This window comes from Nothoprocta perdicaria, unplaced genomic scaffold (assembly GCF_003342845.1).
Source record: "Nothoprocta perdicaria isolate Ctin4 unplaced genomic scaffold, notPer1 scaffold_0, whole genome shotgun sequence".
Taxonomy (NCBI): domain Eukaryota; kingdom Metazoa; phylum Chordata; class Aves; order Tinamiformes; family Tinamidae; genus Nothoprocta; species Nothoprocta perdicaria.
The window spans coordinates 13,005,710-13,017,318 of record NW_020454092.1 but is presented as its reverse complement, the minus strand read 5'-3'; the positions used below and the strand labels follow the sequence as shown (position 1 = coordinate 13,017,318).

Sequence of the window (11,609 nt, the reverse complement as noted above, 5' to 3'; positions counted from 1 at the left end):
CGCCTCGCAGAGCGACGACGCGCTGCGGCCGGCGGCGGGCGCCGACGGTGCCCACGACCTCTCCGCCTGGGGCCGCGGCTTCGTGAGCATGCGCTGGGAGCCCGTGGCCGACCCGGTGGCCGGGCGCGAGCGGCGCATGGCCGTGGTGCGCATGGACCGCCTGGTGCCCGCCGAGCCCTTCCGCGCCGTGCTCGAGTACCTCTACACGGGCCGGCTGGACCAGGCGCGCGGCGACCTCATGCAGGTGGCCACCATCGCCGAGCTGCTCGAGGTCTTCGACCTGCGCATGATGGTGGCCAACGTGCTCAACAAGGAGAGCTTCATGAACCAGGAGATCACCAAGGCCTTCCACGTGCGCCGGGCCAACCGCATCAAGGAGTGCCTGGGCAAGGGCGTCTTCGCAGGTGGGCAGCGGCCGCAGTGCGCGGGGCTGCCGGGGCTGCCAGGGCGGTGGCGCTGAGGCCGGCTCGTGCCCCCAGACGTGGTGTTCCGCGTGGACGACGGCGCCGTGCCGGCGCACAAGCCGCTGCTGGTGGCGGGCTGCGACTGGATGATGGCCATGTTCCGGGGCGCCTTCCGCGAGAGCTACGCCGCCGAGGTGAGGCTGCCGCACCGCGTGCCGCGGCGCCCGGCCCTGCCTGCTGCAGCCCTGCATCCTCACGCCGTGGGGCTCAGGGTGCTGCCGCGGGGCTCGGGGTGCTGCCGCGGGACGCTGCCGGCTGCAGGGTGTCCCTGCGGGATGCGCAGGTCTCGCTGCCCGGCACCAACTGCGCCTGCCTGCGCGCCGTGCTCGACTTCCTCTACACCGGCGCCTTCACGCCGGCGCCCGACCTGGACGCCATGGAGCTGCTGGTCCTGGCCAACCGGCTGTGCCTGCCGCGGCTGCAGGCGCTCACCGGTGAGCGCCCGCGGGGCCGGCGCCTGGGCTGCCGCCGCGCCGCCGCTCACGGCCCGCTGCCCCCGCAGAGCAGTACGCCGTGGACGAGCTGCTCCGCGCCTTCGTGCAGCAGGTGGAGATCGACGAGCAGGTGCTCATCTACCTGGAGATGACGCAGGTACGGCTGCGGCGTGCCCCGCGGTGCCAAGGGCACCGTGGGATGCAATGGGATGCAGTGGGATGCTGCAGGTGCAGTGGGATGCAATGGGATGGAGTGGGATGTGGTGGGATGCCGCAGGCAGGGTGGGATGCAGCAAGTGGTGCGGGATGCAGCAGGATGCATTGAGATGGAGTAGGATGCAGTAGGACAAAGCAGGTGGTACAGGATGCAGCGGGACGCAGCAGGTGGAGCAGGATGGGGCAGGATGCAGTGGGATGCAGCAGGCGGTGCGGGATGCAGCGGGACAAGTTGGGCTGCCGCCGCGCTCACGGTGCGTCCCCGCAGTTCCACAACGCACGGCAGTTGGCCGCCTGGTGCCTGCACTACATCTGCACCAACTACAACAGCGTGTGCCGCCGCTTCCCGCGCGAGATGAAGTTCATGTCGGCAGGTAGGGCGCAGCGGGGCCGGGGCGCCGCGGGCGTCGGGGCGCGCGGGCGCTCACGCCGCCGTCCCGCAGAGAACCGCGCGCACTTCGAGCGGCACCGCTGGCCGCCCGTGTGGTACCTCAAGGAGGAGGACCTGTACCTGCGCTCCAAGAAGGAGCGCGAGCGCGAGGAGCAGCTGCAGCGCAAGCAGCACACCCGCAGCAAGTGGTGCTTCTGGCGCCCCTCGCCCCACGTGTCCTGAGCCCCGCGGCCGCACCGCGGCGGGCACGTGGGGCACGGCTGAGCCCAATGGCCTGGCTGAGCTGCATCGGGTCCGTGCCGTGGGGCACGGTGCAGCTGAGCCATGGGCATGGCCGTGCCCCCGTGTACTGAGGCATGGGGCATGGCCATGTCCCCTGCATGCCGTGCTGTGGGTCATGGCCCTGTCCCCTGCACATTGTGCCATGGGGCATGGCCATGCTGCATATGTGCACTGTGCCATGGGACATGGCCGTGCCCCCTGCATGCCGTGCTGTGGGGCACAGCCATGCCCCGTGCCCGCTGTGTCGTGGGGCACGGCCATGCCCCCCATACACCACGCCATGGGGCATGGCCATGCTCCCTGCGCACCATGCTGTGGGGCAAGGCCGTGTTCCCCGTACACCACGCCATGGGACACGGCCGTGCGTCCTGCGCACCATGCTGTGGGGCACGGCCGTGCTCCCTGCGCGCCGTGCTGCAGCCCAGCCGAGCGCCCGTGCCTGTGCCAGCCCCGTGCTCCGCTGGCCGAGCAGCCGCACGGCGTGTGCCCGCGCGCAGGGCGCAGCGCTGGCCCCGCTCCGTGCCGGCGGCACCGCCTGTTTACAGGGCCCGTGGCGGCGCTCGCAGCGCTTCCTGCCGCCGCGGCCCTTCCTCCCTCCCGCCGCCGCCGCGGGGCCTGCCGCGGTGCTACCTCTGCCGAGCAGTGTTGGGCGCCGCTGCAAGCGCGGCCGCCCCTCCTCATCCTCCTGCCCCGGGGGCCCTGCGGCCACCCCAGCCTCTCTGGTGCTGAATTTCCCCCTGCCGCTGCCGGGCAGGAGGGCCAAGCGGGCACCCTGGCGCGTGTGCATGTGCGTGTGCAAGCAAGTGTGCAAGCATGTGTGTGAGCATGTGTGCGTGCGAGCATGCATGCATCTGGGTGTGTGCGTGTGTGCAAGCATTCGTGTGTGCATGCATGTATGTGTGCAAGCATGTGCGTACGTGTGTGTGCATGGGTGTGCAAGCAGGCATGTGCGCGTGTGGGCAAGCATGCATGTGTGCGCGTGCAGGCGTGCGTGCGCGCGGGAGCTGCCGCCGCCGCTCTGTGCCTTGCGCGGGGGCTGCCGGGGCGGCGGGCGCCGCCTGCCCCCTCTGCACAACCGTTTTTACACTTTTGTAGTCCCCGCCCCAGCACAACGTCCCAAGGGCTGCCCGCGCCGCGCGCGCCTCTCAGGAGCGACTCCTCGGACCTTTATTAAAGCCTTTTGTACCGCGGCCCGCGCTGCTGCCCCGCGCTGCTGCCCCGCGCTGCGCCGCGCCGCTCACCCTCCCCGGTGCTGTTCCCAGGCGTGGGCTACGGGATGATGGTGGTGTCCACCTACATCGGGATCTACTACAACGTGGTGATCTGTATTGCCTTCTACTACTTCTTTGTGTCCATGACGCGCGTGCTGCCCTGGACGTACTGCAGCAACCCGTGGAACACGCCGGACTGCGCGGGCGTCCTGGACGGCAACGGCAACGGCAGCGCCGCCGTCAACCTCACGCGCATCCTCAACGCCACGCAGAAGCGCACGAGCCCCAGCGAGGAGTACTGGAGGTAGCRGGGCAGGCGGGCGCGGGTCGCGGCGCACGTCGGCCCCGCGCTGGCCCCCGCTCACGCCGCGCTGGCCCCGCCGTCCCGCGCAGGAAGTACGTGCTCAACCTCTCGGATGACATCGGGAACCTGGGCGAGGTGCGGCTGCCCCTCCTGGGCTGCCTCGGCGTCTCCTGGGTCGTCGTCTTCCTCTGCCTCATCAAGGGCGTCAAGTCGTCGGGAAAAGTACGTGGGGCTGCCGTCCGTGGCCCCGGCACTGGCCACGGCCACCTCCTCCTCCATCACAACCACCGCCCTTGGCTCTGGCCACGCCCCCGCTGGATTAGCCCCTCCCAGTGGAAGATGCTCCGCCTACCCCAGGAATGGCCATACCCTCTCGTGGTCATGCCCCATCCCTTGGGAATAGCCCGGCCGTGTTCCAGACGGGGCCCCGCTCTTCCTGGATGTGCTCCTCTCATGCTGGGCATGGATCCGCCCCACTCCGGGGATAGCTCCTCCCACTCCAGGCATAGCCCCTCCCCCTCCAGACATGGCTCCTCCTCTTTTGAACGAGGCCCCGCCTCTTCACGGCTTTGACCCACTCCGGGTGCATCCGCTCCCCAGTTACCCCACTCCCGCTCCACGCCGGCCCCAGCGTCTCGCTCGGCGGTGGCCGCGGGGCGGGCGCTGACGTGGGCTGTTTCACCGCGCAGGTGGTGTACTTCACCGCCACCTTCCCCTACGTGGTGCTCACCATCCTCTTCGTGCGCGGCATCACGCTGGAGGGTGCCGTCACCGGCATCACCTACTACCTGACGCCGCAGTGGGACCGCATCCTGGATGCCAAGGTGCGTGGCGGGCGGGAGGACGGGCCGGGGCAGGCAGGGCCGCGCTGACCCGGCCACGCTGCAGGTGTGGGGCGACGCGGCCTCGCAGATCTTCTACTCCTTGGGCTGTGCCTGGGGCGGGCTCATCACCATGGCCTCCTACAACAAGTTCCACAACAACTGTTACCGGTGAGTGTCCTGCTGCCGCCGCAGCGCTGTGCTCCCGCCCCGCGTGCCTGGCACTGGGCTGACCCTCCGCTCTGCCCRCAGGGACAGCATCATCATCAGCATCACCAACTGCGCCACCAGCGTCTATGCCGGCTTCGTCATCTTCTCCATCCTTGGCTTCATGGCCAACCACCTGGGTGTGGATGTCTCCAAAGTGGCCGACCATGGCCCCGGCTTGGCCTTTGTGGCATACCCYGAGGCCCTCACCCTGCTCCCCATCTCGCCCCTTTGGTCTATCCTCTTCTTCTTCATGCTCATCCTCCTGGGCTTGGGCACTCAGGTAGGACCAGGGCAGTGGGGCGYGTGGTGGGGTTGATGGCTTGATGGGACCATGGGGCAGCGCCGGGCTCATGCACTGCCCTCTCCATCCCGTTGTGCAGTTCTGCCTGCTGGAGACRCTGGTCACGGCCATCGTGGACGAGGTGGGCAACGAGTGGATCATCCGCAGGAAGACTTTTGTGACGCTYGGCGTGGCCGTGGCGGGTTTCCTGCTGGGCGTCCCTCTCACCACGCAGGTAGGGAGCCGGGACGAGGACAGCCAGCTGCTGCCGGCAACAGGCTGCAGGGGACCTGCCGTTGCCGTGGCAACAGCAGCGGGGCTGTGTCGCAATGCCGGCTCCCAGCAGGGCCACCTCGTTGCCATGGCAGCCTGCCGTGGCGGTACCTGGAGCCGGCGTTGCTATGCCAACTACAGCAGTGGTATCCAGGCTAGGTGTTGCCCCGACGGAGYTTGTTGTGGTGCCCGTGTGTCTCCCCTATCCCTCCCCTTGGATGCCGGCGTGCTGCCCAGGGGGTGGTGGCCACCCTGGCGCTGGTACCGGTCACGGTGCCGGGTGACGGGCCGGGGCAGCCCTGCCAACAGCTCGCTCCCACAGGCAGGGATCTACTGGCTCCTGCTGATGGACAACTACGCCGCCAGCTTCTCCCTGGTCGTCATCTCCTGCATCATGTGCGTGGCCATCATGTACATCTATGGTAGGTGTCCCGTGCACAAGGTCGGGAAGGGATGGCTGCCAACCTCTGGCCTGTCAGCAGCCAGGGGGGTCAGCCCGGGTTGGGGAACCTGGTGCGTCCCCCTGCCCGGAGGTGCCCGGGGGTACCCGGGGACAGGGGTCTCCCCAGCACAGCTGGGCTGATGGCCACCGCCTTCCCTACAGGGCACCGCAACTACTTCAAGGACATTGAGATGATGCTGGGCTTCCCACCCCCGATCTTCTTCCAGATCTGCTGGCGCTTCATCTCGCCCGCCATCATCTTTGTGAGCATCGGGCCYGTGGGGCCCAGACCCACGGGATGTGGGGCAGGGAGCCCACCCAGCCGTCCCCACGGCCACTACCCTGGGGTGGGGGCGCGGGGCCCGGGATGGGGCAGAGCGGGGAGGTCAGCGGGGTGGGGGTGTGGGCTGCTCCCCGGTGGCTGATCCCGCCTGTCCCTCCCCAGTTCATCCTGGTCTTCACAGTGATCCAGTACCGGCCCATCTCCTACAACGACTACGTCTACCCGACCTGGGCCATCAGCATCGGTTTCCTCATGGCGCTCTCCTCCGTGATCTGCATCCCCATCTACGCCATCTACAAAGTGTGCCGCTCCGAGGGAGACACGCTGCTCCAGGTGGGCCAGCCGTGTCCCATCCCGGCATCCCGACAAGGCTCTCCGCACCCCACCAGGGCTGTGTGGAGGCAGCCTCCGTGGGGCAGCCCATCGCGGGGCACCCCTGGGTGCTGCTGGCACGGGCGGAGGGCCGGGCAGCGGGGCACGGTGGGTCTAACCSTGCCCTCCTCCCCATCTCCCTCTCCGCAGCGTTTGAAAAACGCCACCAAGGCAAGCAAGGACTGGGGCCCGGCGCTGGCRGAGCACCGCAGCGGGCGCTACGCCGCCGCCTTCAGCCCCTCCAGCGAGTGCCCCGTGGAGGTGCAGCCCCTGCACCCRGAGAAGGCGCGGAGCGAGGCCGCGGCCGCGCCGCCCCTGCAGGGCAGCAACGGCTCAGCCCACAGCCAGGACTCCAGACTGTGACCCCCTGCGTCCCCGCACCCCCTCTAACCCCTCCCGCGCGGTGACACGTTAGCACCTTCCGCTGGCGGAGCCTGGCTCCGGGCCGCACCGGACCGCGGGGGGCTCTCAGCGCCCGTCCCCGACACCCCCGACCTCCTCTCCGGTTAACCCCCCCCGTGGCGTTTGTTAACCCTCGTGTTTACGGTAACCATTGGATGTGACGCTGGGACGAGAGAGGAGGGGGCCCAGCCCCGGGAGGGCCAGCAGCCAGAGTGGGGGCGCGGGGCGGCGCGGGAGCGGCGTCCGGCTCCCGTCCCGCGGGAACCCGGCACCCTCGTGGCGCAGGCGGAGCGGGCGCCGGGTCTGATCCGGACCTCGGGCTGCGGTCCTGCCCGGGCTGTGTGTGCGCAGGGTGGTTGTGGGGAGGGTGGGCACTACACGGATCCTGCCCCACGTACCCCCSGGGTGGCTCCGAGCCCGGTGCCGTGGGTGGCCGCGCGCGGGGCTGGCACGGCGGGGACGGGGATGGGGCGAGCACTGTGGCCCCTGCCCGCGCCAGGACCTCACAGCACAAGAGACGAGCACTTAGGCGCACGCGCGGTGTCCGTGCGCGCGTGCCCCACGGACACGCCACGCACACGGGACGGACACATGCACTGCACGCGTGTGCAYGCACACACACACACGGTACCCGGGCGCGCTGCGCGCGTGCCCCACGCGCAGGATGCCCCGGACCCCCACACGTAAAGCACTGTACCCTCCACGAGCCCCGGCCCTGCAGGGTGGGCGGCTGTGGGTGCCCCCATGGGTGGCCAGGCAGCAGCGGCACCGCGGGGCGCAGCGGGAGGCGGCGTGGGCTCCGTGCTGCTCCCTGCGCCGCGGCGGGGAGCGCGGCAGGCCGGAGGTGACAGGGTAAGGACAGGGCCCGGCTCTCCCCGACAGCATCGGCACGGCCAGGGGGGCCTTCCATGGTGCTAAGGGGGAGCAGGATGGACTGGCCCCCRCGGCTGCTGCTAGCGAGAAGTGCCAGAGGAGACGTGGAGGGGCTGCGCCAGCCCGCTCCCTCCGAGCCATCCGGGCACACGTGGACTCCAACCAGTATTAGTGGAGCGGGATGCACTGGGCAAGGCCACACGCCCTCAAATCCGTCTTCCAGCTACAGCCTCTCGGCTCTAGCTCTTGTCTTGGGGTGGACGGGACCCTGGCCACTGACTTGTCCCCTCCCAGCCAGCACCACGCTCCCCTGCCAGGGTCCGGAGCCCCATGGCTCCTGCAGGGACACAGCGTGGCTCGGAGGGGACCCGGAAAGCACCCGGCTCCAGGGGCAGCGGGTGGCAGGGCGCTGAGCCCCAGCAGGACGTTCCAGCTCCCGTGGCCCCGTCCCGAGCCCCCCGTGCGAYGCCGTGGGGAGGCGCCGTTTCCCGCATGGTGCCCGTGCCCTGCCCCGTGTGTCACGACGCTACTGTTCACCTCTAATTGTTAGCAATAACGCGCGCGTCCCTGGGTAGCGCTGCCCGTGCCAGTGTCTCTCCCGGTGTAGAGTTCTAAAGTATCCTAGAATTTAATGAGATTTATATTCCTGAGCCCGTGTCCCGGCGTGCCCTTTTTCTGGGGAGCTGGGGGTGGGTTCAAGGGGGACATTGGAGGTCCTATTTCCCCCCGGATACACTTTCCCCTTTGGATGCCCAGCGCTGACATCAAGGAGCCCGGGTTCCTGCCCTTGTTCCCCATCCATGGCCCTGTTCAGAGGGACAAAATCCATCCCGGGGCTAAGCCAGCGCATGGGGGACAGAGGGGCTCATCTTGCCGGGGTGCAGGGGGCAGCCATGGGGCAGCTGGCCTCTCCCCACGCGCCCGCTGCGCCTCCCGCCCTAGCCGAGCCCCTGGCAGGGCAGGAGCCGCCGGTGCCGGCCCAGCGCAGGGCGAGCGGGGGGCAGCACCGAGGGCGGCGAGGGCAGGAAGGGGGGCCCGTGCCCCACAGCCCCGGGGCGCGTGGGAGGCCAGCAAGGGGTCCGGGGGGGCAGCACGGACAGGTCGTGCCGGGGGGCAGGTCGGCCCTGCGCGCCAGGACCCGGCTCCTCTGCTGGTGCCATCGGGGCCGGTGTGCGGGGTCTCAACGGGGACAGTGCGCGGGGTCTCAATGGGGCCGGGGCGCTGGGTCCTGCTGCGGCTCCCGAGGGGCTGCCCGAGCCCCACGGGGGTCTGCAGAGAGAGCAGAGGGCAGCGGGACGGGGCGCTGCACTCCCGGCGCCGGCGCCGGGGCGGAGCGCRGTGCCCAGCCCACGTGCTGCGCTCTGCTCCGTCCTACCCGCGCGGCTGCTCAGGGCTCTTCCCCTGYGCGGAGAGGCCGCCGCGTGCGGCCCGGCCGCCCCGCTGCCAGTCCCGCTCCATGGCTCGGCGCTGGCCTCGCAGCTCTGCACGGAGCACACGAGCAGCAAGGATCATGGTGATGGGGAGCGTCGAGGCTGGCACAGTGCAGGTGCCCCGTGCAGGACTGAGCGCAAGGCCGGGCTTAGGCGGGGGCTCGTGCCCTTACCTGCCAGCGTGGGCTCGGGCGCGCGCGGCCCCACGGCAGCGCAGTGCTCCTCTTCCAGGCAGCGCTGCGGACACGCAGGGTCGGAACAGGGGTGTCCCAGGCAGGGTGGGAGCCCGGGGAGATCCCAACACTCCCACACCAGGGACACAAGGCTGGGGTTGCTAACGGGGGGCGCAGCCGCCTCAGGGGCGGGCGCGAGGCAAAGGTTGGGCGCTCGGCCTCACCTGGAGGCGGGCGATGAGGCTCTCCAGGCCACGGCACTCCTCGGCCAGCAGGGACCTGCGGCACACAGGACAGCAATGCGGATCCGCTGCGGACAAGGGCTCTGCCYCCAGGCACACGCCCCTCTGGCTCAGCAGGAGGCCCGGGAAAAGGCGCTGCCCGGCGGGTGGGAGGGGGTCATGGAGCTTTTCTGGGGTGCAGCGACGCCTTGGGGGGCACAAGGCTCAGAGCAGCTGCCCTATGGAGGAGACGCCGCTATCCCGTCCCGGACAGCAGCCCGTGCAGCCGCCTGACCCGCTCATCACACAACGTGGGAGCAGCCTCGGGCCCCGGGGTGCTGGGGCCGGGCCGGGGTGCTGGGGACGGACCTGGGGTGCTGGGGTCGGGCCGGGGTGCTGGGGACGGACTGGGGCCGCAGGGCTGGGGGGCCAGGGCGCGCCCGGCACTCGCTCACCGCAGCTGGGGCAGCACGTGGGGCAGGCGGGCGACGTTCAGCTCCTCGCCGAAGGAGTCGAGGCGCCGCGCCAGCGCCGCGGCCGGGCTGCGGAGGGCACGTCGGTGTGGAGCCGGCACGGAGCGCGGCACGGCGCAGCAGGGCGGCCAGGGCCCAGGGGTGCCCCCCAGGGCTGCGGAGCCGCGTGGGGACCCACCTGGGAGCAGCGCTGTCCGGCCGAGGGGCGTCCGGCCTCGCTCCTGCCGCCTGCCCCATGGCGAAGCCGACCACGTGGGGGCTGTASCGGCCCACGGCCTCCTCCCCATCGCTGCAGGCGAGCGGCCTGAGGTCCCTGCCCCGACCAGGGCAAGGACCCTGCTGCCACCCACAGCGGGTGTCACGGCCCTCGTGCTTGGGGGTCTAAGGGGCCTCCACCGCCCCGGGGTGACGCTCAGCAGCCCAGCGGGACAAGAGGCCGGAGAGACCCCGTTCCGTGGAGCAGCCAGGGGCTGCACCCAGGGGCTGCACCCAGGGGCTCCCCGAGGGTGTCCAGGGGCTCCCTGTCCCACCTGCACCCACCAGTGCCCCCAGGGAAGGGGGTGGACGGGGAGGACCCCACAGGGGAGGCAGGGCAGGCGGTGCCAGCGCCACGGGCCCGCTTGCCCGTGGGGCGCAGCTCAGGGGCCGCCCCACGGCGCCCGTGCCCCTACCTGCCCTCGCAGCGCCGCAGGCCGCGCAGCAGCAGCCGGATCTCGGCCCTCACCAGCTCCCGCAGCCGCGGCGGCGCCGCCAGCAGCGCGTCCCGGTGCTGCTCCCGCCGCTGCTCCCGCCGCTGCTCCTGCAGCAGCTCCCGCAGCACGGCCACCTGCGCGGCACGAGGGTGCGTGGCGGCGGCAGCAGCAACCCGAGGGTGCACGGCGGCAGTGGTGGCGGCACAAGGGGTGCACGGCGGTGCCGGTGGCATCGCGCGGCGCGCACCTCGCTGTGCAGCTCCAGGCTGCGCTCCACGGCCTCCTCCCCCAGCAGGCGCCGCAGGGCCGGGCGCTCCCCGGGGGGCACCCGCGCCTCCAGCAGCCCCCACAGCGCCATGGGGCGCCCCCCGCCCCACGGCTGTGGGGCACACAGGGGTCAGGGCAGCGTGGGGCTGGGCCGGCCCCGCTCCGGCTGCACCCCCTGCGCGCCCGTGGCCCCCTTGCCCCACGAGCTGCGACTCCAGCCATCCTGCCCCATGGGGTCCCAGCTGCGCCCCTCACCCTGCCGCTACCCCTCAGCCTGCCCCACATTGCTCCCCCACCGCCTGCCCCATACTGCACCCCGCAGCCCCCACCCCTCCTCACCTCCCGCACTGCACCCCACATCCCCCACCCCTACAATGCAATCAACCCCCACCCTGCCCCACACCCCGCACCCCTGCCCCACGTCCCGCAGTGCACCCCGCACCTCTGCCCCACACCCCGCCCCACAGCCCGCACCGCAGCGCCCCCGCCCGCCGTCAACTCCCGGTCGCCATGGCGACGCCCCGCCCCGCTCCTTAAAGGGGCCGCAGCTGCAGGGAGCCACAGGGCACCCTGACGGGGCGCACCTATAGGAACCCTATGGAGACCATCGTGGGCAGCACCACGCGTGTCCCAGCCCCGCGGTGCCGTGGGGGCTGCAGCGCGCGGCGCGGCCCCGCGGGAGCCCTCGCGCCAACCTTTGAAACTTTTATTAAATACAAAACGGCCGGTCTCGGCGACCGAATGCTGCATTCAACGGACGCTCAAAAAAAGGGTCAGACATTCAAATGTACAAAAGTCCCTGGTGCCCCCGGCCCTGCCCCACGGCTGCCCCACACGTCCCCCGCACGGCCCCACGGCCGGGGCTCGGGGCGGCCCTGCGCGTGGGGAGGGGGCCCCGGCCGCCCCCCCAGGGAAACTGAGGCACAGAGTGGGGCCGAGGCCGCCGTGGGGCGGCGCGGAGGGGCCCCGGCCCCGAGCACCAGAGCGAGGCAGCGGAAGACGTCAAGCGGCGGCCGCGCGGGGGGCACCGCGGCCCCACGGCTGGGGGGCTGCCCCCCTCGGCGTCTCCGGGGGGAGAAGGGGGCAGCCCGCGCC

General features: G+C 71.3%; 1 protein-coding gene across 1 annotated transcript in view; it reads left to right on the top strand.

Annotated features, from left to right (window-relative positions):
- The window catches only part of SLC6A9 (solute carrier family 6 member 9), a 15,334-nt gene extending 8,770 nt beyond the window's left edge, over positions 1–6,564 (top strand). Inside the window, exons 4-13 of the mRNA XM_026033372.1 lie at positions 3,050–3,302; positions 3,392–3,524; positions 3,992–4,126; positions 4,191–4,294; positions 4,376–4,613; positions 4,714–4,848; positions 5,209–5,308; positions 5,491–5,591; positions 5,774–5,944; positions 6,134–6,564. Coding sequence (XP_025889157.1) covers positions 3,050–3,302; positions 3,392–3,524; positions 3,992–4,126; positions 4,191–4,294; positions 4,376–4,613; positions 4,714–4,848; positions 5,209–5,308; positions 5,491–5,591; positions 5,774–5,944; positions 6,134–6,346 — 1,583 coding nt within the window. The 3' untranslated portion in view covers positions 6,347–6,564. The remainder of the gene's footprint in view (positions 1–3,049; positions 3,303–3,391; positions 3,525–3,991; positions 4,127–4,190; positions 4,295–4,375; positions 4,614–4,713; positions 4,849–5,208; positions 5,309–5,490; positions 5,592–5,773; positions 5,945–6,133) is intronic.
- Positions 6,565–11,609: the final 5,045 nt, after the last annotated feature.